The 23,800-nt window shown below is 41.3% G+C and overlaps 1 protein-coding gene across 4 annotated transcripts; it reads right to left on the bottom strand.

The window, feature by feature from the left end:
- Positions 1-692: 692 nt before the first annotated feature.
- LOC139459613 (keratin, type I cytoskeletal 9-like) lies at positions 693-21,795 on the bottom strand. 4 transcript variants are annotated; one of them, XM_071241184.1, is made up of 9 exons: positions 21,747-21,795; positions 18,142-19,212; positions 17,537-17,549; positions 15,707-15,747; positions 8,169-8,237; positions 5,335-5,529; positions 4,849-4,885; positions 3,505-3,626; positions 693-1,435 (listed from the first exon to the last, which is right to left on the bottom strand). In XM_071241184.1, the coding sequence occupies exons 2-9, from the start codon at positions 19,180-19,182 to the stop codon at positions 1,289-1,291; spliced, it is 1,665 nt and encodes a 554-aa protein (XP_071097285.1). In that variant the 5' UTR covers positions 19,183-19,212; positions 21,747-21,795; the 3' UTR covers positions 693-1,288. The 4 variants fall into 4 exon arrangements, with proteins under 4 accessions (XP_071097285.1, XP_071097287.1, XP_071097286.1 ...); XM_071241186.1 differs by lacking the exon at positions 5,335-5,529 and adding an exon at positions 5,249-5,296; XM_071241185.1 differs by lacking the exon at positions 21,747-21,795 and adding an exon at positions 21,550-21,601.
- Positions 21,796-23,800: the final 2,005 nt, after the last annotated feature.

Raw genomic sequence — 23,800 nt, 5'->3', positions numbered from 1 at the left:
AACTTGCAATGCATATTCAGAGCAAGGAAAATACCAAAAATATTTCTTTCACCTGGTACAGATAAACGGAGACGCCTAGACAAGGTTTCAATATGGCTGCTGACACTCTTGCCTCACTGGTGTCATTCCGGAACATGCCGCATGGAATAAAGGGTACCGAGAAGGGCAAGTGGAGACCATAGCGACCACTGAATGAGGCCTGTATGAACATGAAAAGACTTGGACATTATCTGTTGACGAGTTGGCGTTGCACATGCGTTGCAAATCCTGCTATCGACCGAAATCTGCACGAGACAGTTTACCAACCGGATTTCCATTTTGGTGCGCGATTTTGATTGGACTGTGCATAGACTCGTTAGTCCAGCCATAATTCAACTCCATAATTCCTGCCTAGTTCTGCAAGGGTGGAAACTGGACTTTTACAGTTAACTGTCTTGCCTCAGGAAGATGCCTTAAGGAGGGAGGAAAGGCCAACTGACAAAGGTTGACCTATGTTCTGATAAACCAATAATCAATGTGAATATGGGACAAACCCTCAAACATCAGATTCTGGCATGGCTAAGGGATGCAACCCTGCACAACGTCTTAGACCACAATGTTTAGATGAGCCCAATCTACAGTGAAGACACAGTTGAAAACAGAAAATAACACAAATAGTTCTATTCAAATTCATTGATTTTGTACATTTTACAATAATGTTGCAGCTTGGACAGTTTGATGATGTGACAATAATATTTGAGAAATGAAATGAAACTGTCATCTGAACAAAGTATATAAACTTCATAATCAACAAAAGTAAAATATGAACAAAGACATGATGGACATGCAACAGCTGTTATTTCAAAGTACTTGACAGAGGTTCTAACAAAGCAATCCATGCACATTGATGGACAGTTTGAAGACACAGCTGTGAGTGAGTAAGTATAGTTTTCTGCTTTTAGCAATATTCCAGCAATTTCATGGCGAGGCACACCAGAAATGGACTTCACACACTGTAACCACATGGGGAATGGAACCAGGGTCTTCGGCGTGACGAGTGATAGCTTCAACCACTAGGCTACCCCACCTTTGTCCATATACACTGAAACATGTTACAGATGCTGTCACACATGACTGATACATGCTGTACACTATCATAGCTTACATCCATCATGTGGGTCACAGGTACACAGAAATTCATTCACTGAATTTTCCTTAGTCGCAAAAGTTGTTGAGGCCTTCAATGTCGCGACATGAACTTGTCCAAATCATCTCAACTTTTCACCAATAGATCTTCATCAGGTCGGCATCACTCATCGTCCTCCTTCAGCAACTGCTCCTCATCCAGCGGTGCATCAGCAGCATCAGTCTTCATGTCCGCAGTCATCTCTACTGCCTCATCTCCTCCAGCTTCCCCATCCTTCTTCTTGTCTTCTTCCTTTGGGAACTTTGTATTCTGAAAGGATAATAGCAGACTATTGGCAGCATTCTCACAGTACCACTCATTGTGCTTGTATACAGCCTCAGAAAAGGACTAGTGAGTGAGTGACCTTTCATGTCGCTTTTAGCAATATTCCATCACTATCACGGCAGGGTGACACCACAAATGGGCTACACACATTATACCCATGTCTGGAATCGAACCCGGGTCTTCGGCGTGATGAGCGAACGCATTAACCACTAGGCTACCCGACCAACTTAGAAAAGTACTAGTGTAAACCTTCCTAAACTGATCATCCAAATATGTAGCTAGCAAGTCCTGCTTGAACAAGACAAACATTTTTGGATTTTGACTTGAGGGAGGAAAGCCCGAAATGATGCAGGTCTCAGACGTTTACCACTTCGGTGAAACCCACGAACACGGGTATGGTGCTGACAAACCTAGAAACATAATCGGGATGAACTGGGATTTGAACCCACAATCATAGGTTTCTGGCGTGCCCAAGGGACGCAACTCTGCACAGCGAATCGCGGCGCCTTAAACGACTGGGCCACCCATGCTACCTCTCAGCTGATATATGATGAAACTTTCCACAATGCAGTCCTTGTATTTCTGACCCTGGTTCCATAGACTGTCAAGACAGAGAGGGTGAGGTTAGATGAAATGGGGTTAACAGTAATACATACTCAGACACATTATAATGACTCTGAACCGACCAGTCCTTGTTTTATCCCTTGAAGCCGAGCACCAGTAGGGTGACAACAAGTACCATCTGTCAACGTCTTTTGGTATGACACAACCAGGGATCAAACCACCGACATTTAACTTTCCAGGCAGACACTCTATACACTACATCATGGAGGCGGTTGAGAGCAAGGGAGGTTAGGCCCGAGAGCGCAAGTGTTAATGTGGTGGAACGTACAAACAATGTTTGACAGCACGTGCAGCTCAGGGTTTGATGATACACAATGTGTCCGGTAAGATATGTGTACTACATAGCCTCATTTCATTTGCTGTATCTCTGGAAATGTGAACTACAGTGTTGTATATATGTTCCTCAGCCAAGCAATGTTATCACCCATATTCTCCAGTAATGTGCCCATGTCACAGTGTCACATACCTTGATCCTCTGGTAATGTGCCAATGTCACATACCTTGATCCTCTGGTAATGTGCCCATGTCACAGTGTCACATACCTTGATCCTCTGGTAATGTTCCCATGTCACATACCTTGATCCTCTGGTAATGTGCCCATGTCACATACCTTGATCCTCTGGTAATGTGCCCATGTCATGCAGTGTTACATACCATGATCCTCTGGTAATGTGCCTATGTCACACAGTGTCACATACCTTGATCCTCTGGTAATGTGCCAATGTCACATACCTTGATCCTCTGGTAATGTGCCCATGTCACAAAGTGTCACATACCTTGATCCTCTGGTAATGTGCCCATGTCACAGTGTTACATACCTTGATCCTCTGGTAATGTGCCCATGTCACAAAGTGTCACATACCTTGATCCTCTGGTAATTTGCCCATGTCACAGTGTTACATACCTTGATCCTCTGGTAATGTGCCTATGTCACACAGTGTTACATACCTTGATCCTCTGGTAATGTGCCCATGTCACAGTGTTACATACCTTGATCCTCTGGTAATGTGCCCATGTCACACAGTGTTACATACCTTGATCCTCTGGTAATGTGCCTATGTCACACAGTGTTACATACCTTGATCCTCTGGTAATGTGCCTATGTCACACAGTGTTACATACCTTGATCCTCTGGTAATGTGCCCATGTCACAAAGTGTCACATACCTTGATCCTCTGGTAATGTGCCTATGTCACACAGTGTTACATACCTTGATCATCTGGTAATGTGCCCATGTGACAAAGTGTCACATACCTTGATCCTCTGGTAATGTGCCCATGTGACAAAGTGTCACATACCTTGATCCTCTGGTAATGTGCCTATGTCACACAGTGTCACATACCTTGATCCTCTGGTAATGTGCCCACGTAACACAGTGTTACATACCTTGATCCTCTGGTAATGTGCCCATGTTATGCAGTGTTACATACCTTGATCCTCTGGTAATGTGCCCACGTCATGCAGTGTTCTATGGTTGCCTCTGACTCCTCCCGGAAGAACCTGCGACACTTCTGGCAGTAGTAGCCTTCCACCTTCTCAATATATTTCCTCCCTAAACAGAACCATACAGTACACTATCAGTCAGCTGCCATTGAAAACACTGACTGAGTAAGGTTGAAACCATGATGAGATGGGCTTCATTTCAGTGGTATATTATGGGTGTTTGTTTGTTGTCTAATGCCACACTCAGCTATAATTCAACTATATGACGGTAGTCGAGTCTGAACGAGACAATCCTGTGACACATCATGAGAACGAATCCAAGTAATTGGGATAGGATGACATGCAATTAACCAGGTCACCAAGCCTGACCACCTGATCCATTTTGTCGCCTCTTACAAGCATAGGATGAATGGGACCTATATTCTTACCTGTTATTCCCTGTATATTATGGGGTACAAGAAGTTGACTGAATAAGGTTGTATGGGCAGAAATTAGATTCTAAATTCCAGTTACATAACTATCAAACAGCTTAACCAGTTACATTGAAAGTAAATACAACAGTCAAGGTAAACTTTGTTGCAAACTGTGTGAAGGCAGTCTTGTAAATAATTGAGTCTAGATCAGACAATGCAGTGATTGACATCATGAGCATCAAACCCCACAATTGGGATACAATGACATTTTTAAAAATGTTTTTATTCAACTTGATACATTTGCTATTCGTGCGTGCTCTACACGGACTAAAACGAAAAATACTAATGACAGAGGCCCACATTTTAATTACTACTGATTTATGATCTCACCTATCAGGCCCAGTTTGTATATAATCAAGTCTGGTCGAGAATAAAACAGTGATCGACATTCTAAGAAATATCCCCCACAGAGAAGCCTTCAAGTATCAATACAGTGCTGGACTGTGAAGATCCGGAGTAGAATAGGTCTTCAGCAACCCATGCTTGCCGTAAAAGGTGACTATGCTTGTCGTAAAAGGCGACTAACAGGATTGGGTGGTCAGGCTCGCTGATTTGGTTGTAGCATGTCATCCATCCCAATTGCGTGGATCGACACTCATGATATTAATCCCTGGATTGTCTGGTCCAGGCTCGCTTATTTACAGACCGCCGTCATATAGCTGGACTATTGCTAGGTGCGGCGTTAAACAACAAACCAACCAGCCAACAGTACATCGCTGACTTACCTAGGAGCATTACTGAGGCGAATATGAGTTTGAAACTTACTACAAGACCCTGGCTTAACAAAGGGATCTAACTCTACAATCTATTTGATGTGTACCATCCATTTCTTTTAGGCAACTTTAAAAATCAGCTTACCGATGACTTTGTCCTCTTCATAGGCTGGAAAGGTTCCCTGAAGTAAGAAACGATAAATTTCTTCCATGCTAAAAATCCTAAAGTGAATGATGTAGAATCTGGACAATCTAAGTGAAAACTTCATAACTATCTGACGTTTTGTAAAAAGATACAAGAGAAGGAGAATTCATTTTGTGTTTTGACTCATCAGGAGAATTTCAGGAGAATTTTTCACACTGACATTGCTATGTACACAATAAAAAGGAAAATGCACTAGAAATAAGACATAGTGGGAATTGAGTTGTAAAGCAATGTAAATACGCAGAATAATTTGCGCAATTTGTGTGTTCCCACACATCCATATGAACATTTCCGAAATTGCAACTGTGAGAACGTCTACTTTCTACTCTTGAATACTCACATCCTCCTCCCTCTGCTGCTGAACCTTCTTGCGGAGATATTTGCGATACTGAAAACACAACCACACTCAATACGCTAAACATTTACCTTCCCATCATCCAATGCTTTCTGTAAATTGTACTTTAATTTGGCCTGTCGAGTCTTACAAATGAAAAGGTTCCGAGCTGCTCTGAATTTAGCCCAGGTTTCTGGAGTGTTCTTATCCTTGGCCTTTTTGTGACTGCGGGCCTTAGCCACCAGGAGTACTTTCAACTCGGACGTCATCCACGGGGCATCAGCAGCCTTAAGTGGAAACAGAACTGATGCAATCTCAGGGAGCGAGGCCCTATACAGCATCTTGTACTGTCAGTCTGTCAGCAGTGTCAGGAAATAAAGTCAAGAGGTCCTTGTCATCACCCTAATCTTGAAAACATAAATGTCAGTTGGTCTGAAGACACCAGTTTGAGCCCCAAGCCTTACAGTCGACTGCTGCAACTTGGCCATAACATCAACTTTAGTCAGTTTCATTGTTATGGGTATTATATGGACTGATATGAGCTAAGTTATGAAATGATACAGAACTTTACGAGACATTGGTTTAAGACTAATGGCTAAAGTTGCAGACTGAGCATCCTTAATTTACAACACCAAATTAGTGCCTTTTTCGAGTTGGTGAAAAGGTTTCATGGGACCCGTTCCACAAAGCGATCTTAGCCCTACGCCTGTCGTAATCCTATGTTAAAGTATGGGAGTTACGATCATCTTACCGTTAAGATCGCTTTGTGTAACAGGGCCCTGGTCAAAAGGAGGCCTCACAAACCTGTTGAATAACTGATGAATTCATAGCCATGGTAGCATCCAATATATTATCAAATCCTGCTATTATGTTAAATATATGTCTTGTCGGAGGTCATATTTCTCTCAGGTTATATATTACGGTTACCAATAGCGTTCAATGCTTTCTGGTCATGATGACTCACAATCGGTGGAACACATAACAAGTTACGTGCTTGACTTTATATGGAATTGTGTCCTTCTGAGCCATAATATTTAAAAATGCAGGAGTCTTAGTCAGGTCAAAGATAAACACTTATCAGAGAATAGTATGTCGAGGTTCAATATTCCAGTTTGTCTATAATCATGATGATAATGTAATAACTCTGACATTCCAATAACAGCCATTTTCAAATTTTGCCTTTATGCTAATTTGGTAGTATGTGTTATATATGTAACACAAGAGTCGGCACAATACATACAACGTAAACCAAAGAAAGCAGTACATTCTTAACAATCATTTATAAAGAAAAAAATTGCAAGTGATTCTGCGGCAATTTTGTGGGTGTATGTTTCCATAAACCTTGGTGGGTCTTGTGTTGCCCTTTTGCGCTGAACTATCTTGTGTTGTTATCCACAGTTTTTTGTATTAATGATTAAACAACTAGCCATGTGAAGTTATTATAACTGACAAATAAATTGATAAGAATGGAATAATGGGGCCCTTTTCTGTCTGGAATCTCCAAGGGGAGACAACTCACAAGCCCTTAGTAATAGGGACCCTTCTGTCTGGACCATCCAAGGGGAGATAACTCAAGCATGGGGTAATGGGGGCCTTTTCTGTCTGGAATCCACTCTCCTACCCAGAGTTCCATGCGGCCGGCAGCCAGCCAGCATAGTACCTCTGCCACAGGCCTGCGCCATGTGACGATTCGTCACATCTTTCAGTCCATTCAAGATATTGCATATGCTTTGCATCCGTTTCATGTTTGACAAGTCTACACATTTTCATAAACAAATGTTAAAGAATGGTTACGGTTCATTAAGAAAGTATCCTCATACGTGAACATCTACTTGTTTTTGCGTAGTTATCCTTTGTTTACATTGTTTACTTTGCTGTCATCGAAACCCAACGGAGAGCTAGCGACACGGTCACTTTGATGTATAAATAGATATTGTCATGCAACTCACTGTCATGGTTATAGTAGCATATCTATATAATTATGCAAAACAACATGTAAAGCGCCCCAAATACTTACTTTTATTATATACATATGAATGAAATACTGGAATTTATCAGTGACGATAGATCAAGTTATCAGTCACTAGTGACTGATATTAAAAAGTTAAACAAGGTGCCGGATGCCGACTGTACTCAGTCTCAACCACAGGTGCATAACTTCTCTGACTACAGGAACTTTTTGACGAGTCTGATGTCTGGTAATAACATCTATGGCAATGTTAATATCACTCTTGCGCCGGACATGCTTCGCCAGACATTAGGCACAACTGGCGACAGCGAGATGAAGCGCCCGCTTGAATTTTCCGAGAATTGAACTTTCCTAATACTGTTTATGTATTCTTATGCCAATAAAATAATCGCTGTTTGAAAATGATTTCTGTTTTCATTTTAAACAGGAATGTTTAATTATGACAAACAAAAATGTCCACGGAACTTAATACTCGATATGAAATAATATATTTCGCATAACATATATTAACAGGGCTAGTTTTATTCACGGACTATATTCTTTTCGCAAACCCCCTTTATACGGCAGTGGTAAAGGGGCGAGAGGGAGAACATTGTTATTTTATCAGACACTGTTTTTCAAAAAAATATATAAATTGCAAGTAATAAAAATAAAACATGTATATAATAAATAGAAAATTCAATGTGTTTTCTCAAATACCACTTTTATCTGCGTCACTCGTGAAAATATTAGACTCTCCCCACTTCACTCGAGATAAAAGTGGTATTTGAGAAAACACATTAAATATCCTCTATTAGTCCGTTCTATACCGATTTCTGAAAAAGCGTGTTTGTTTACAAACAAGAGAAAAGTCCGGTCACGCGATATGCAAATTAGCCTGTGGCAGTGGTGTTATGCTGCGCCGGAGTGTGTCTGGGATCCCTAAGAAATGCTACAAATCAAGGTGGAAACACCAACCTGTGTGGCTGTGGCCTTGGGCTTCATAGGTTCTACCCCCTTCTTTTTGCTTTCTTCCCTTTCTCTCTCCTGGAATATCACATTCAAAACTTCATAGCAATCACAGAATGAGGAGTGTAGTACATGACTTGTACACTGTTTTACACAATGACTCAAAGTACAAACCACTCTGACAGCCCTGACCATACACACAGTTATTTGCAACTATTATTAGTTGAGACAAACTGATCTTGACAAAAACACCAAATCACCCCAGTGAATTACTGGAAGTGAGTACAGTCATGAATGCTACAGTGGCACCCTTGTAGTTTCCCACAGAAGTCTGTACATCTTCCCGAGGTTATTAACTATGAAAGGCCAGTTTCCACCCTTGCCGAACGGGTCTTACCTCGTAAATGCATCAAATCACTGGAGCATGTTCATTAAAAACATGAAAAGATTTGGAAAATATATGCTGACGCCCAGTTGATGGTACACATGCTTTGCAAATCCTGCAATCAACCGAAATCTGCACAGCAGTTGCCATTTTGTTTACGACAGGATGTCAATTTTGCCATGCGATTTTGATTGGACTTTGCATAGACTCGTTAGTCCAGCAAATTAAAACAGCAAGCCAAGTTCGGCAAGGGTGCAAACTGGACTTGCCTCAGGAAGATGAGGCCTGTATAGTGTTATCAGATTCTTCTTTGTTTAATGAACACCAGAGTCGGCAATATTCCAGCTGTGTCATAAAGGCATGTAAATAATCAAATCTGCACAGTTGGATGACCACAATTTTGTGTCATGTCAACAAGGCTCACATTGTCTTAAATACCAACAAAACCTGCATCATCACTGAAATTTGTTCAAGAAGAACTCATGATATCACATGAAACAAGTTTGTGTTGTTTAACGCCGCACTCAGCAATATTCAAGCTATAAGACAGTGGCCTGTAACTATCAAGGTATGGACCGGACAATCCAATGGGATACAATGACACAGTCGCCTCTTACGAAACGCATGGGTTGCTGAAGACCTATTCCAACCCGGGTCTTCAATGGTATCATCACGTAAGTACAACTTTGGATTTGCAATCCAAAAATACAGCCACACCAATCTACTTTCTTGTTTAGAGACCCTCTAACACTAGGTTTTGTAAGGGTAAATAGGAATCGAACTTAAATTGACATGTGACACCATGTTGAATCTGGAGGGTTGTCTGGTGTGTGTGTTTGCTGTTTCTTGCCACAGTCTTGTCAGTGATCGATTCCTGTACATAATTGTGAGCAACGATCCACACAGTCGGGGTACAATGACACAAATAACTAGGACACCATGCCTTCATTAAGTCGCCTCTTACAACCAGCATAGGTTGCTGGGGACCATTCCTAACCCAGAATCCCATGGAGTGACCAGCATAGGTTGCTGGAGACCAATTCTGACGCAGAATCCCATGGAATGACCAGCATAGGTTGCTGGAGAATAATTCTGATGCAGAATCCCATGGGGTGGCCAGCATAGGTTGCTGGGGACCAATTCTGACGCAGAATCCCATGGGGTGGCCAGCATAGGTTGCTGGGGACCAATTCTAACCCAGAATCCCATTGAGAGACCAGCATAGGCAAGCTCCTCACAGCGAGTCCGTTCGCGGAGCTCTCTATCCTATCGCTGCCACCAGTCAAAACTCTCCACTGTAATAGGTGGCCCCAACCATGCTTGGAGTTGAACTCGCAACCGAATGACCGTTATGCTTACAAACAAGTGACGACTGTTGTGACGCTGTATACACTTACTGCTGAAAAATTACTTCCTTTGTTTGTCAATTTGAATTTCTATTTCATTAAAAGTATCATCTTTAATTGATATAGTAAGAATGTAAGGGGAAAGTTGGTTGATTTGCCGTTAGTCTGCAATCTCGAACCAATCTGATTTTAAAACAACAAAGTAAATTCATCTGGAAAACATGGTCAGTCGTAAACCTTTTCAATATGAAATATGATGGCATTCCCAAAGACATACACAAAAGTATAATCGTTACTACATATGGGGTTAGAGGGCAAATTCCAAGATTCTTGTTATGGCCGCGCCCACACTGGTGGCAGCGATGTTACCGAGAGTGTAACGAAGGTGTCATGCGCTGGGAAGGAACTTGCAGCATAGGTTGCTGGGGACCAATTCTAACCCAGACTCCAATGGGGTGACCAGCATAAGTAGCTGGGGATCCATCCAACCCCGTATCCCATCAGGGGTGTCTGGTGTAGGACAATGTTTAGCTTGAATAGTGTGTCACTAATCACGTTATCTTTTGACATCATCCCCATGACTTGTCAGTGAATGTTAGTGTTCATACTGGACAATCAAATTCTGTCCAAAAGAGTTCCAGCTATAAAATCTGAACCTCTAAGATAGTGCACATAAGTTGGGTTGTGACGTGAATGAATGAGTTGGGTTAAACATTGCTTGGAACAGTAATTCAGATACAGCACAATGCTGTCTGCTCATTGTGTGAGACAAGTAAACAGTGTGACATGCCAAGATCATTCAGATCAGTTCTTTTACTATGATTTGCAGCCTGTTCTTGTCAAGTTTTGCAATAACCCTCCACAGAATGTCACACAGGTGAATTTCTAAGTAGCAAATCAGCATGTAGGTTTGATACGAGTGAGCAAAGAATTTAAAGCGATGTGGTTGACATTGGATTCATTTTAAAAACACCATTCTTCATTTTGATTTGTCAGTGAAAGTTCACAAATGTATCATGTCTTAACGACCTATGGAGGGTTGTACAGATCTTGACAGAGAGAATTACTGACTTGGAGTGACTTCTATCTCAGCGTGTCAGCTTGATGTGGGAGGAAAGTCCAAGTGATGCAGGTCTTAGACATTTATCACTTTTGTGAAACCCACTAGCATGGGTACGGTGCTGACAAGCCTAGAAAAATCATTGGGCAAACCTGGATTCGAATCCACAATTGTAGGTTTCTGGCGTGCCCAAGGGACACAACTCCGCACAGCGACTTGCGGTGACTTAGATGACTGGGCAAAACATACCCCCTACTGACTTGGTGTAAATGACCTGAGATGGAATCAGGGCAATTCTGGGATTTGGCCAACAATCAGCAGTTTCTGGGGTTAATCCTGAATAATCTCAGTGATCTGATTTAAACTCAACATCAGCATGAGTAAACACTTACCATCAGGCTGTCCGACCAGGATGACCAAGGAGTCCACAGTTCAGAGTGAAGGGAGAGATCGCTAATGTCAAATCAAGAGGCATCTTTAAAAATCAAATGGTAAAAGTGATTCCTTTTCTGAAGAACAAATTTGTAGAACTTTTGATTTTGAACTCAGTGATGGCTCAAAATGGAGCCAAAGGAATATAGAGGTGCACTTACTTCAGTTATTTAAGTTCTTTTCTTTATTTGACATGGGCAATGCTCACTCTCTTTGAAATATCAGGGGAGAAAAGAGGTTTAGTTTCTCGGTGTCATTTAAAAGTGGCCCTAACTGCAGGCTCATGTGATGAAACCAAGGAGTCCACATGTTTAAAGTGATGTTTAATGTCTTCACAGGATCGTAGGGGTCAATGCCCCACAGACCAAGTGATGCTTAAAGCCTTGACATAGGGATCAACTCACCACAGACCAAGTGATCGTAGAGTTCAACGTCCCACAGACCAAGTGATGTTTAAAGTCTTCACAGGATCGTAGGGGTCAACGCCCCACAGACTAAGTGATGTTTAATGTCTTCACAGGGTCGTAGGGGTCAACGCCCCACAGACAAAGTGATTCTTAAAGCCTGCACAGGATCATAGGGGTCAACGACCCACACACTAAGTGATGCTTAAAGCCTGCACAGGATCATAGGGGTCAACGCCCCACAGACCAAGTGATGCTTAAATGTCTTCACAGGATCGTAGGGGTCAACGCTTCATAGACCAAGTGATGCTAAAATGTCTTCAAAGAAACATAAGGGTCAACGCCCAACGGACCAAGTGATGATTAAAGCCAGCACAGTATCATAGGGATCAACTCACAACAGACCAAGTGATGCTTAAAGCCTGCACAGGATCATAGGGGTCAACGCCCCGCAGACTAAAGCCGGCACAGGATCATAGGGGTCAACGCCCCAAAGACCAAGTGATGCTTAAATGTCTTCACAGGATCATAGGGGCCAACGCTCCAGAGACCAAGTGATGCTAAAATGTCTTCACAGTATCATAGAGGTCAACGCCCCACAGACCAAGTGATGATTAAAGCCAGCACAGTATCATAGGGATCAACTCACGACAGACCAAGTGATGCCTAAGCTCTTCAACTTATAGATGGGTAGGAATACCTCTGCTCTGTGAGAGTCAGAGATCTTCTGTACAACAGTTTAAGGTCTCTATGTGCCCTGTCTCTATCAGATCCATTAGGCAAATGGAAGACAGTGTCACTGTCCTTGTTGAGGCCAAAGGCAAGACATGATCTCACAGATAAACATTAGCACATCAACTATATCATTTCAAATCAATGACATCCGCACATCACTGTCCTTGTAATGACCAAAGACAGAACTAACTACTCTATGTACTTTGAATTGTTCTCTGATTATCTAGTGTGTAATATCTCCATTACATTGTGATAAACACTCTGGGCCCATCCTCCACCATAGCTCTGTTATGGGACATCATCCCAATTTATCACTTGCCTCATGACCGTAATTTGATTGGATGGCAAAATTTAGCATGTCATTCCAGCTGGTTTCAAAATGGTGCTTACAATGAGGCTGTGTTTAAAACACATCTGTGACATCATTCTGTTGTTAGAGCGCTCCATTATTTTTGAGGAATGGACAGTTGTTTGCTGTTTTTGAACGTGCTCACGATCTGATCTTTATTGTGCAAATTACACAGCTCTTCAGCATGTTGTCAAAATGTAAACGTAGGAATTTGTTTTTAGTAGAGGAATATCCTCTTAACTCTCCATTCCTTACAAAAAATGCCCATTGGCTCCATTATTTCTAAGGAATGGACAGTCACTTGGACATTTACCTCTACACGGTGAATGGGGTCCAGGGTATTTATAACCATTGAACGGAGACATAATACTCTGTATAACCAAGGATGCATGGAATTGGAGGTCACCCATACAAAATATCATCATTAAGCAGACATAGACAGTCTTTATTGCAATTGGTGACAAAAATGGCTTGTCACAAAAACATGAAAAACCTTAAAATAAGTAAGTAAATATCCGACCAAAAGACAAAGCAGGTTCTCCCTAGGTTAATAGCTTCAGATGGAACTATTGTCCATCTGGCTACACACATCTCCATCTGATGATGAACCTGTTCACCTTCATCTAATGATAGACCTTGTCTACTTCAACATGACCTTCTGTGGCCGGACATGTTCCACTTACACATACACTTCTGCTGTCAGACCAACTAGTCTGACATGCACTTGATGGACGAATGTATTTTCACAATGTACAGAGGAACAAAACAGGTTCCTCTCTAATAAACAATCAGTGTCTCCATTTGTTGCTATGGTAATTTTAAATGTTTACATCACCATGGTTACCACTGAACTTCATGGAATGAATATCCATGTTCATTCCCACACTGCAATCAACCAAACACTATCTTCATATGCAACAAGTTCAATAAATCATAGTTCGAAACTAATCAATATACATACATATATACATAAATAATATACATAAATAACATACATACATGTAAACATGATAAGTGAGTGTGTGAGTATGGTTTTAAGCCGCTTTTAGCAATATTCCAGCAATATCACGGCAGGGGACACCAGAAAAGGGCTTCACACATTGTACCCATGTCAGGGTATCGAACCCGGGTCTTCGGCGTGACGAGCGAACGCTTGAACCACTAGGCTACCCAACCGCCCCTATTAACATGATAAAGATACACATGCATCAAGTTAGTAACAGTGGATTTCAGCATCTAATTGGTTGGAGAGATGTGATCATGAAAACCTTCATCTCAATAGAGTGTATACTTAAGAATCAGTTTGTCTGGTTAACACGGGTCCAATTTCACAACAGAATACAAACTGATAACATCACAAACATGTGGAGGGTATGACAACAGCCTATTCCTCAAACTGAGCCATACATGACGTTCACTTCAGTCCAATTCCCCAGTGCTACAATGTGAAGAACTGCCTTGATGGATTGATTGATTGATTTATTTATTTTATGGGTTTACCTGTTAAACCTGTGTGCCTTACAAACCCACTAACCTTAGGAATTGAACCTGTATGACAGACAAACACACTAACCTGGGCAATTACACCTGTATGACTGAGAAACCCACTAACCTGGGGTATGAAACCTGTATGACTGACAAACCCACTAACCTGGGCAATTAAACCTGTATGACTGAGAAACCCACTAACCTGGGGTATGAAACCTGTATGACTGACAAACCCACTAACCTGGGCAATTAAACCTGTATGACTGAGAAACCCACTAACCTGGGGTATGAAACCTGTATGACTGACCAACCCCCTAACCTGGTGTATGAAACCTGTATGACTGACAAACCCACTAATCTGGGGAATGAAACCTGTATGACTGACAAACCCACTAACCTGGGCAATTAAACCTGTATGACTGAGAAACCCACTAACCTGGGGTATGAAAACTGTATGACTACCAAACCCACTAACCTGGGGAATTGAACCTGTATGACTGACAAACCCACTAACCTGGGGAATGAAACCTGTATGACTGACAAACCCACTAACCTGGGCAATTAAACCTGTATGACTGAGAAACCCACTAACCTGGGGTATGAAACCTGTATGACTAACAAACCCACTAACCTGGGGAATTGAACCTGTATGACTGACAAACCCACTAACCTGGTGTATGAAACCTGTATGACTGACAAACCAATTAATCTGGAGTATGAAACCTGTATGACTGACAAACCCCCTTACCTGGTGTATGAAAACTGTATGACTGACAAACCCACTAACCTGGAGTATGAAACCTGTATGACTGACAAACCCCCTTACCTGGTGTATGAAACCTGTATGACTGACAAACCCACTAACCTGGGGTATGAAACCTGTATGACTGACAAACCCACTAACCTGGGGAATGAAACCTGTATGACTGACAAACCCACTAACCTGGGGAATTAAACTTGTATGCCTAACAAATCCACTAACCCGGGGTATGAAACCTGTATGATTAACAAACCCACTAACCTGGGGAATGGAACCTGTATGACTGACAAACCCACTAACCTGGTGTATGAAACCTGTATGACTGACAAACCCACTAACCTGGTGTATGAAACCTGTATGACTGACAAACCCACTAACCTGGTGTATGAAACCTGTATGACTGACAAACTCACTAACCTGGGGATTTTAACCTGTGTGACTAACAAAACCACTAACAGAAAATTTATACCTGTATGAATAACAAACTCAGTACCCTAGGGAATTAAACCTGTGTGACTGACAAACTCAGTAACCCTCAGCCCCTGTAATCTAGTGAGGAACTGCAAGTTTCCTGTAATGCCACACTACCTTTTGTTCAGGGGTCTTCATTGCATATCCAGATCTGGCTCCTGAAATACAAGTTTTCACAAACTAAAAACAAACTGCAACCATACATAAGCATTGAAAACAATAATATATTGTACAATCTTGTCTACCAGAAAAGTTAATTTTTAAAGAAAAGCATGAATTTTCATACTTTTGAAACTTAACTGAAATTATCAGGGGTCCCGAAAATTTAAAATCCCAATCAGACATTTGCATTTAGGCCACGCCCCCTTCAAATAGCGTATTTTAGTACGACTTTTCACACAGTACAAGTTTACGTATTCATAATATGATGAATTATGAATTGTTTCACTTTAAATTGTTTAATTCACCGGCTATTAATAACAAATAATATCATTTTAGATATACATGGAAAACATACGTTTGTTTCTGTTATAATAACGATCTGTTAACGTAGCGAACGGTCTAAGTAATATTCATGAGTTATATTATATAAATTATGCAGAACAGAAAGTGGTCATATAGTTACTAAAAATCAAATTAGATTGCAGATGGATAAACAATGGTGACCACTTGAGTCAATGGAAAACCTGCTTATAGTCACAAACAAGAAAATAAATCAAGTTTTCTCTAACTTGAACTTTTAGTTCAAACACAAAGTCAGTGTATATAATTGCCAGTAATTTACCAGTAAAATGTGCCAGGTACCTGTAAAATTTAACCCTATGAGTCCAAAATATAGAATGGACCGGTACTTTTAAGTGCAGCCAGTCAAGTGAACCAGTAAAGTTATACCTGAACGGACACAATGGACCAAGATCCCACATATATGTTCCTAGAGCTCCAGATAACTTTTTGGGCAATTGAGTTTTAACTCTAGGGTTTCTCTTTTAATTGCGTTATAACATTTTTCATTGGGTAACCTATATTTTTTCACTCATCCATTCATCACTCTATTGGGTTTTTCCCAAAATTAGTGAACATTTTAAGATTTTAAAAAACTGAAATAGTGTTTAAGATGTATATAACTATTCTAAATAAGTAGGCTTGACTCAGAAAGTAAATTATCTCATAATTGAGTTTCGAAAATTAGCTCCATTGTATGCATGCTGAGAAAGCTTTATTGGGTATTTACGCATGCTGTTTTTATACATTTGCGTTTTTCCTTTAATGCACACGTTTTTGTTGGCAAGATAATTGAAAGTAATTGGGTTTTGAATAGTTTGGGGAGTTTTTTTTACGCAAATACGCAGCCTATCTGTAGCTCTGTGTTCCGCACTAAAACAAACTGTATCATTATCCATGGTAGGGAGGTTTAGCCCAGGTCTTCCCAGGGGCATTGATCACTACCCATGGTAGGGAGGTTTAGCCCAGGTCTTCCCTGGGGCATTGATCACTGCCCATGGTTGCCAAGTTTAGCCCAGGTCTTCCCAGGTGCATTGATCACTACCCATGGTAGCCAGGTTTACCCCAGGTCTTCCCAGGGGCATTGATCACTACCCATGGTAGGGAGGTTAAGCCCAGGTCTTCCTAAGTGCATTGATCACTACCCATGGTTGCCAAGTTTAGCCCAGGTCTTCCCAGGGGCATTGATCACTGCCCATGGTTGCCAAGTTTAGCCCAGGTCTTCCCAGGAGCGTTGATCACTACCCATGGTAGCCAGGTTTACCCCAGGTCTTCCCAAGTGCATTGATCACTACCCATGGTAGCCAAGTTTAGCCCAGGTCTTCCCAAATGCATTGATCATTACCTATGCTCTACAGCCATTGTGGACATACAATACCCACTGAAAATCATGAAGCACAAGATGCCATTCTGATCCTGATTCACAATGCACACTATTATACTTACGTCGAGGCTGTGCCTGAAAAAATGAAATAAAACAGAACATTCAGTAGAAGATACAAAAAATATACAGCTGGACAGTATATTGTGGTTCTGCAACTCTTGTCTTTTACAACAATGGCTGCTAGTAAGTACACAAGGTTTATTGTCTAGTTCTTACCCATAAATGATCAAAGTTTCCTTGTTTGTGCAACAAAGACTACACTTGCTAAAAAATATATTAATTTTTATGAAACTGCAAAGACAATGGCTTTCACGTGATATCTTATATGCCATCAACACTAGTCATAAATGTAACACCATGAATTGGGTAATGTTTAATTCCAATCTGAGAATTTTTACTGACATTTTCTGCAGGTTTATGGCCAAATATCAGCCTCAAAGCAGGCATAAATTAATCCCTGCATGACTGTTGACAGTCATGATATCTCCTAGTGGTTTTGCCAAATGAAAACTCCACTCCTGATGACTGAAATTATTCACATATCAATCTCAATTTGTGACTACTGCTAAAACTGTTACTGTAGATTACACTTTTCAAAAACATGATTAAGTCTGCTGATAAAATATGTTTTCAAATCTGTGTGTTCAATGTTTGAGGAAACCTGTACCTCATTGTCCATGCGCTGTCTCTTGCCACCAAAGTCTCCTTGGTAGTCACCTCTTCGCTTCCCTGGCGATCCCCTCATGCCCCCCCTCCCTCCAGGGCCTGGGGTGAACCCTCCTCTGGGAGGCATGAAATCTCCTCTCCTTGGTCCCCTCATCATTGACCCTCCTCGCATTGGTCCGCCTCGCATAGGTCCCCCTTGCATCGTTCCGGATCGAGAGCCTCTATAAGGGCCACCACCTCTTTGACCACCCATAGGACCACCTGAATACGATCCATAATCTTCTTCAAAATAACCTCCACCATATTCATTTTCATAGTACTGTCCACCAGCTTCATTGCCATAGTAATCTTTGCCGCCATATCCGCTTTCATATGTCTCACCACCATAACCAGTGTCAAGGCCAATCTTCTCACTGAGTTTATTTATTACATCTGACTGTTTCTTCAACAATTCTACCAACTCATTATTATTTTGTCCACTGAAGGACTGCTGACCACCCATCATTCCACTTTGACCTCCCATCATTCCACTTTGACCTCCCATACTCTGACCCATCATTCCACTTTGACCTCCCATCATTCCACTTTGACCTCCCATCATGCGACCTTGACCTCCTCTCATATCACTTTGACCTCCTATCATTCCACTTTGACCTCCCGTCATGCGACCTTGACCCACTCTCATATCACTTTGACCTCCCCTCATACCACTTTGACCTTCCATCATTCTTTGACCTCCCGTCATTCCACTCTGACCTTCCCTCGCATGACCTTGGCCTCCCATTCCACTCTGACCCCCCATAATTCGACCTTGACCCCCCATATTCCTCTTCATGTTTCCCTGACTTCCCATTGTACTTCCACCTCCGAATCCCCCATCATCTTGACTGTAACCTCCACCGAAGTCAGGATTCTCTTCCAGGTATCCTCCGACTGACCGCTGGACGTTCCTTCCTCCCACCTCATACTCCATGTTGCTGTCGTCATTCCACGCCCTATCATTTCCGCTACTGAATCTGCCTTGGCCCTGACGATTGTACATTGTAATGTGTTTGAGTCTCTTTTATTAGATCTGAAAAAGACCAAGTAAACTATCAGGATGAGTACTACAAATTAAAACATGTACAGCAACAAACTGCAACAAGAGACAATAAACAGTGTATCTGAGAGTGTATGGCTTTACGCCGCTTTTAGCAATATTCCAGCAATATCACGGTGGGGCACACCACATATGGGCTTCACACATTGTACCCATGTCAGGAATCGAACCCGGGTCTTCGGCATGACGAGCGAACGCTTTAACCACTAGGCTACCCGACCGCCCCCATAAACAGTGTATCGCAATATGTATAGGTACATATTTTAAAAATATGGCGATTCTGTGAATGGCATGTTAGTTGTAACTCTAATTCTGCACATTACAAGAAAATATATACGTAACGATATTTTTTGCAATGAAAATATGATTACCGTAATGGCTATTTGGGATTAACAGATTGTTAAAGTTCCTGTCTTAGGGTGAGTGAGTGTAAGTGAGTTGGATTTAACGCCGCTTTTAACAGTATTCCAGTTACATCACGGCGTGTCAGCTTAATGTGGGAGGAAAGCCCCAAGTGGTGCAGGTCTCAGACGTTTACCACTTCGGTGAAACCCACGAGCACAGGTATGGTGCTGACAAACCTAGAAACAAATAGGGGCGAACCGGGATTTGAACCCTCAATCATAGGTTTCTGGCGTGCCCAAGGTACGCAACTCTGCACAGCGAATCACGGCGCCTTAGAAGACTGGGCCACCCGTGCCCCTCCTGCCATAGGGACTGTATTCCATGCAGTCTGGCAATCAACCATGTTTATTCAGTCCCCGCTGTATTCCATGGTCTCAGAATAATTTGCAGAAATGTATCTTTCTTGCATAAAAATCTCATTTTGTGCAGTGCTCATGAAGAATTTTCATTTTTCTGCCTCAAAATTTGTCAAATACACTGCAGAATTTTCACACGTCTCACGTCTCCACAAATAATTATTTCATTTTAACGTGAAATTGACTTTCGTTATTGCTTTCCAAAAGTGCATGGCTATATTTTAACATTAGTGATCTCGAGATTTGCTTCAATAAGCTATTCTAGCTGTGGATAGGTTTATCATAAAATGCCTGCCACAAGTTTAACAGGTGCAAAACTATGAGTGAGTGAGTTGGGTTTAACGCCGCTTTTAACAGTATTCCAGTTATATCACGGCGTATCAGCTTAATGTGGGAGGAAAGCCCCAAGTGATGCAGGTCTCAAACGTTTACCACTTCGTTGAAACCCACGAGCACGGGTATGGTGATGACAATCCCTGAAACATTATCGGGGCGAACCGGGTATCAAACCCACAATCATAGGTTTCTGGTGTGCCCAAGGTATGCAACTCTGCACAGCGAATCGTGGCACCTTAGATGACTTGGCCACCCGTGCCCCCTGCAAAACTATGAAATTCACTAAAACTAAGCTTAAACGTTTGCAGATTTGTGTGCTGAATTATTAAAATTTGAGGGCAGAATGTACAAAAACTAACTGCAGAATTTGAGGGGGGGGGGGGTCCGCGGAACAGTGTTAGAAAAAATCGCCTGCCTGTGGCCCCCTGGCAAGTGGTTCTTGTGTCACCCATTTTTCAAATTTATATGGGTCCTTATGTCCTGCAGTAAATTTAAGCACCGATTTATTTGTCAGAATAAACTGCAGTTTCTTAAATGAGGGCTAGAAAAGTTTAGTCAGGGCCTGCAGCTTCTTAAGACTGTGGGTTCTGATGGCAGCCTGGTATTGTTCATATTTCCGACACTGACGCGGAATGAAACAATCAAACATGTCTCAACAATTGCAAAAAATATCTCAATTCACTGCCTAGTCTGGTCAAGCACAGGGCCATGTAACTTAAAATTAAAACAAATTCGCAGACAAGGCAGAATGAAGACCCTATCGTATTTAAACGGTATTGCCATCCATCGCATTTCATTGTTCAAAGTCTACAGAGTGCAAGATCAAGCAACTCTAGATCATGTGGGCCATGTTTATATTGTAGTTTTGTTTGTATGTTTGTTTGTTGTTTAACGCAGCACTCAGCAACATTCCTGCTATATGATGGCGGTCTGTAAATAATCGATCCACGCTATTGGGATACGATGACATGCATCAAGCAAGTCAGCGAGCCTGACCACCCGATCCCGTTAGTCGCATTTTACAAGCACAATCGCCTCTTAGGGAAAGCATGGGTTGCTGAAGATCTATTCTACCCTGGATCTTCACGTCCAATACACAGGACCATGTGGCTAATACTAATGACTAACTTCGGCCCTGTGTCCCATATTTACAATTTTCACCATTTATCCGTTCCTACTAGCCTTGTGTTATTGTATTCTCTATAAAGCATACCTCCATGTAGTTATCGATACCATATATTCGGTTGGCCCTAGGCCAGACGAGTTGATTGGTAATAGAAAAAAAAAATGCTGACTGAAGACGTTGCCTCAAAGATCATCAAGCAGATGTTTCATTATAACCAAATTCCATGTAATGTAAATGTTAATTGTATATTGAATGCTTCACGTGATAAACATTCCCGCACAGACCTATTTTATTCACCAAGACCGGGACAGTGCAGTGGCTTCCAATGCGTACTATTAACCTCGATACGACTTACATGTCATGTATAACATAAAAGGCGTCTATTTGGCCTACTTTCTATATATTTGTTTCTATTATGCTTGAAAGGTTAAAGATATATACACTATAGTAAAGGAATTCACAGCATGGATCGACTGTGGAAGTCACCACATGTTTGCCCTTGCCGCGTGTTTTCCATGTATTTATCGAAGCATGGGACTATGTAACTAATAATAATAACAAACAAACACGCAGACGAGTCTCGATACGTGATCCTGTGATTGAAGATAGCAAAGGAATTAAAAGAAGACCATTCATTTTTTTATATTTTTTAAAACGTTAAACGAATGGCCGTAATCACTTTGATATGGACAATAGATTCATAGCAACACCTACCATCCGAGATGATTTCCCCAAAGTTGGGTTGTGTAACCGGGATCAAGTTAAAACAGCACCGCGTCAAACTGTCATCAAAGTTCCATCAAATGGAACTAGACTTCATTGACAAAAGCGACACTCTTATAGTGTTGGGACGATCGCGATACCTTGCTCACGATCCGATATGTATCACGATACTTGCAAGTGCTGTTATCTGTGGTGTGTAAGCCATCTTTTAATAGACAGGGTGGCCAAATACCTGGCACACTGAAGATTTACAGTTGGCAGTGTCAAGTATGGCGCAATGGATGAAAATGTTATGTTTTCACCACTCGTTTTCACTAATAATTAGTGTTTGGTGTAGCATTTATTCCAAAATATGTTTAAGGTAAGAATTGATACTTTTTACTTATTGTGCGATTGTGATCGCTACTTGTTTCCAGAAGTACAAAATAGCGCTCAGACGATGCATTGGTTTATCGTCCAACTATGACTATCTTACCACGTACTTCATATACAATCTCGTTAAAATCAGATCTTAGTTCTCGCTATCGCTTAGCTTTGTTAAGCGGCAGCGAGAACTTAGATCTGATTTTAATGAGATTGACTTCATATATATTTTAGACCACACCTTTTTTCTTGGACCGGCTGCTTTGCAGTAGGGGCGGCGGGCACGTGAAACGAAAAATAATAAATGTGTGGGCTCACGTAGCAAACATCTAGTCTCTGAAATGAACATATCGTACAGAAAAAAACAGTTGTTAAGTCATCGCAATAAAAAATATAATAAAAGGGAGCCCAGTCTCTCTTCTTTTCAGATACTGCAGTAATCTAGACTTGTCAAGCATTATAGACTTGCATGGGCTGTATTTGATATATATTTGTATCAGGGTCTGTAAGACAGACTAGGGCTCACGGTTCACCGAACATTCTCAATATGCTTTTATTCCAGAAACTCTGTAATTTCGTACCGAAACAAATGAAAAAAAAAACGAACTGTGTCTATTATTATTTATTTAGACTCACATTACAGGATAACGCCGTTCTTGGTGGAGTGGATAGACGTAGCCTTGCTCCAGGGCTGTGCTGAAAGAAAAGTACATGGATGTGTAGTTATTCTATCCCCCTAAAAGACAAGTCGAGATATGTGGACAGTGCAATCTCTTATAGGGACTTGTTCTTTATTATTTCCATAATCTAGAAGTAATCGTTTGCAAATCAAGATGAATTTCGAAACACATTGCTTTCAGAAAAGCCTTCGAATAATTATTCATTTTCTGTTTAACCCTTAATTCATGTCCCAGAATTATAACTACGGAAATAAAGACCGCTTCATATCCTTAGACTCCCTGCCAGCACTGATCCAACACATCAGTCCATCTCGCGTTCATCAATTGAAATTAGTTGTCCCACGACTACTACCATATTGTTTTACTCTCTTGCACAAACTGCTTCTAATTTCAAACACATGATTATTATTATTATTTCTTACACGAATGATGTTTCATAAATACATACGTTGATCTAAATAAATAATATGAATATATGATAATTCGCGCTGTTTTGACATAATTGTATGTTTATCTAACTCTGCGCAAACTGGGCGTTAGACACAAGGCGTTCCAAGACAGGCCCCAGTTCA

This window comes from Haliotis cracherodii, unplaced genomic scaffold (genome assembly GCF_022045235.1).
Source record: "Haliotis cracherodii isolate W230 unplaced genomic scaffold, xgHalCrac1.p SCAF_13, whole genome shotgun sequence".
NCBI classification, from domain to species: domain Eukaryota; kingdom Metazoa; phylum Mollusca; class Gastropoda; order Lepetellida; family Haliotidae; genus Haliotis; species Haliotis cracherodii.
The sequence above is the reverse complement of the archived record's forward strand: the minus strand, read 5'-3'. Positions and strand labels throughout refer to the sequence as shown.

Coding starts and splice junctions, on each gene's coding strand:
- LOC139459613 (XM_071241184.1), bottom strand. CDS start 19,182: ATGTACAATCGTCAGGGCCAAGGCAGATTCAGTAGCGGAAATGATAGG. Junction 5,530..8,168: donor CCAAGGCCACAGCCACACAG/GTTGGTGTTTCC, acceptor TTTCCACTTAAG/GCTGCTGATGCCCCGTGGAT. Junction 1,436..3,504: donor CACATTACCAGAGGATCAAG/GTATGTAACACT, acceptor TTATCCTTTCAG/AATACAAAGTTCCCAAAGGA.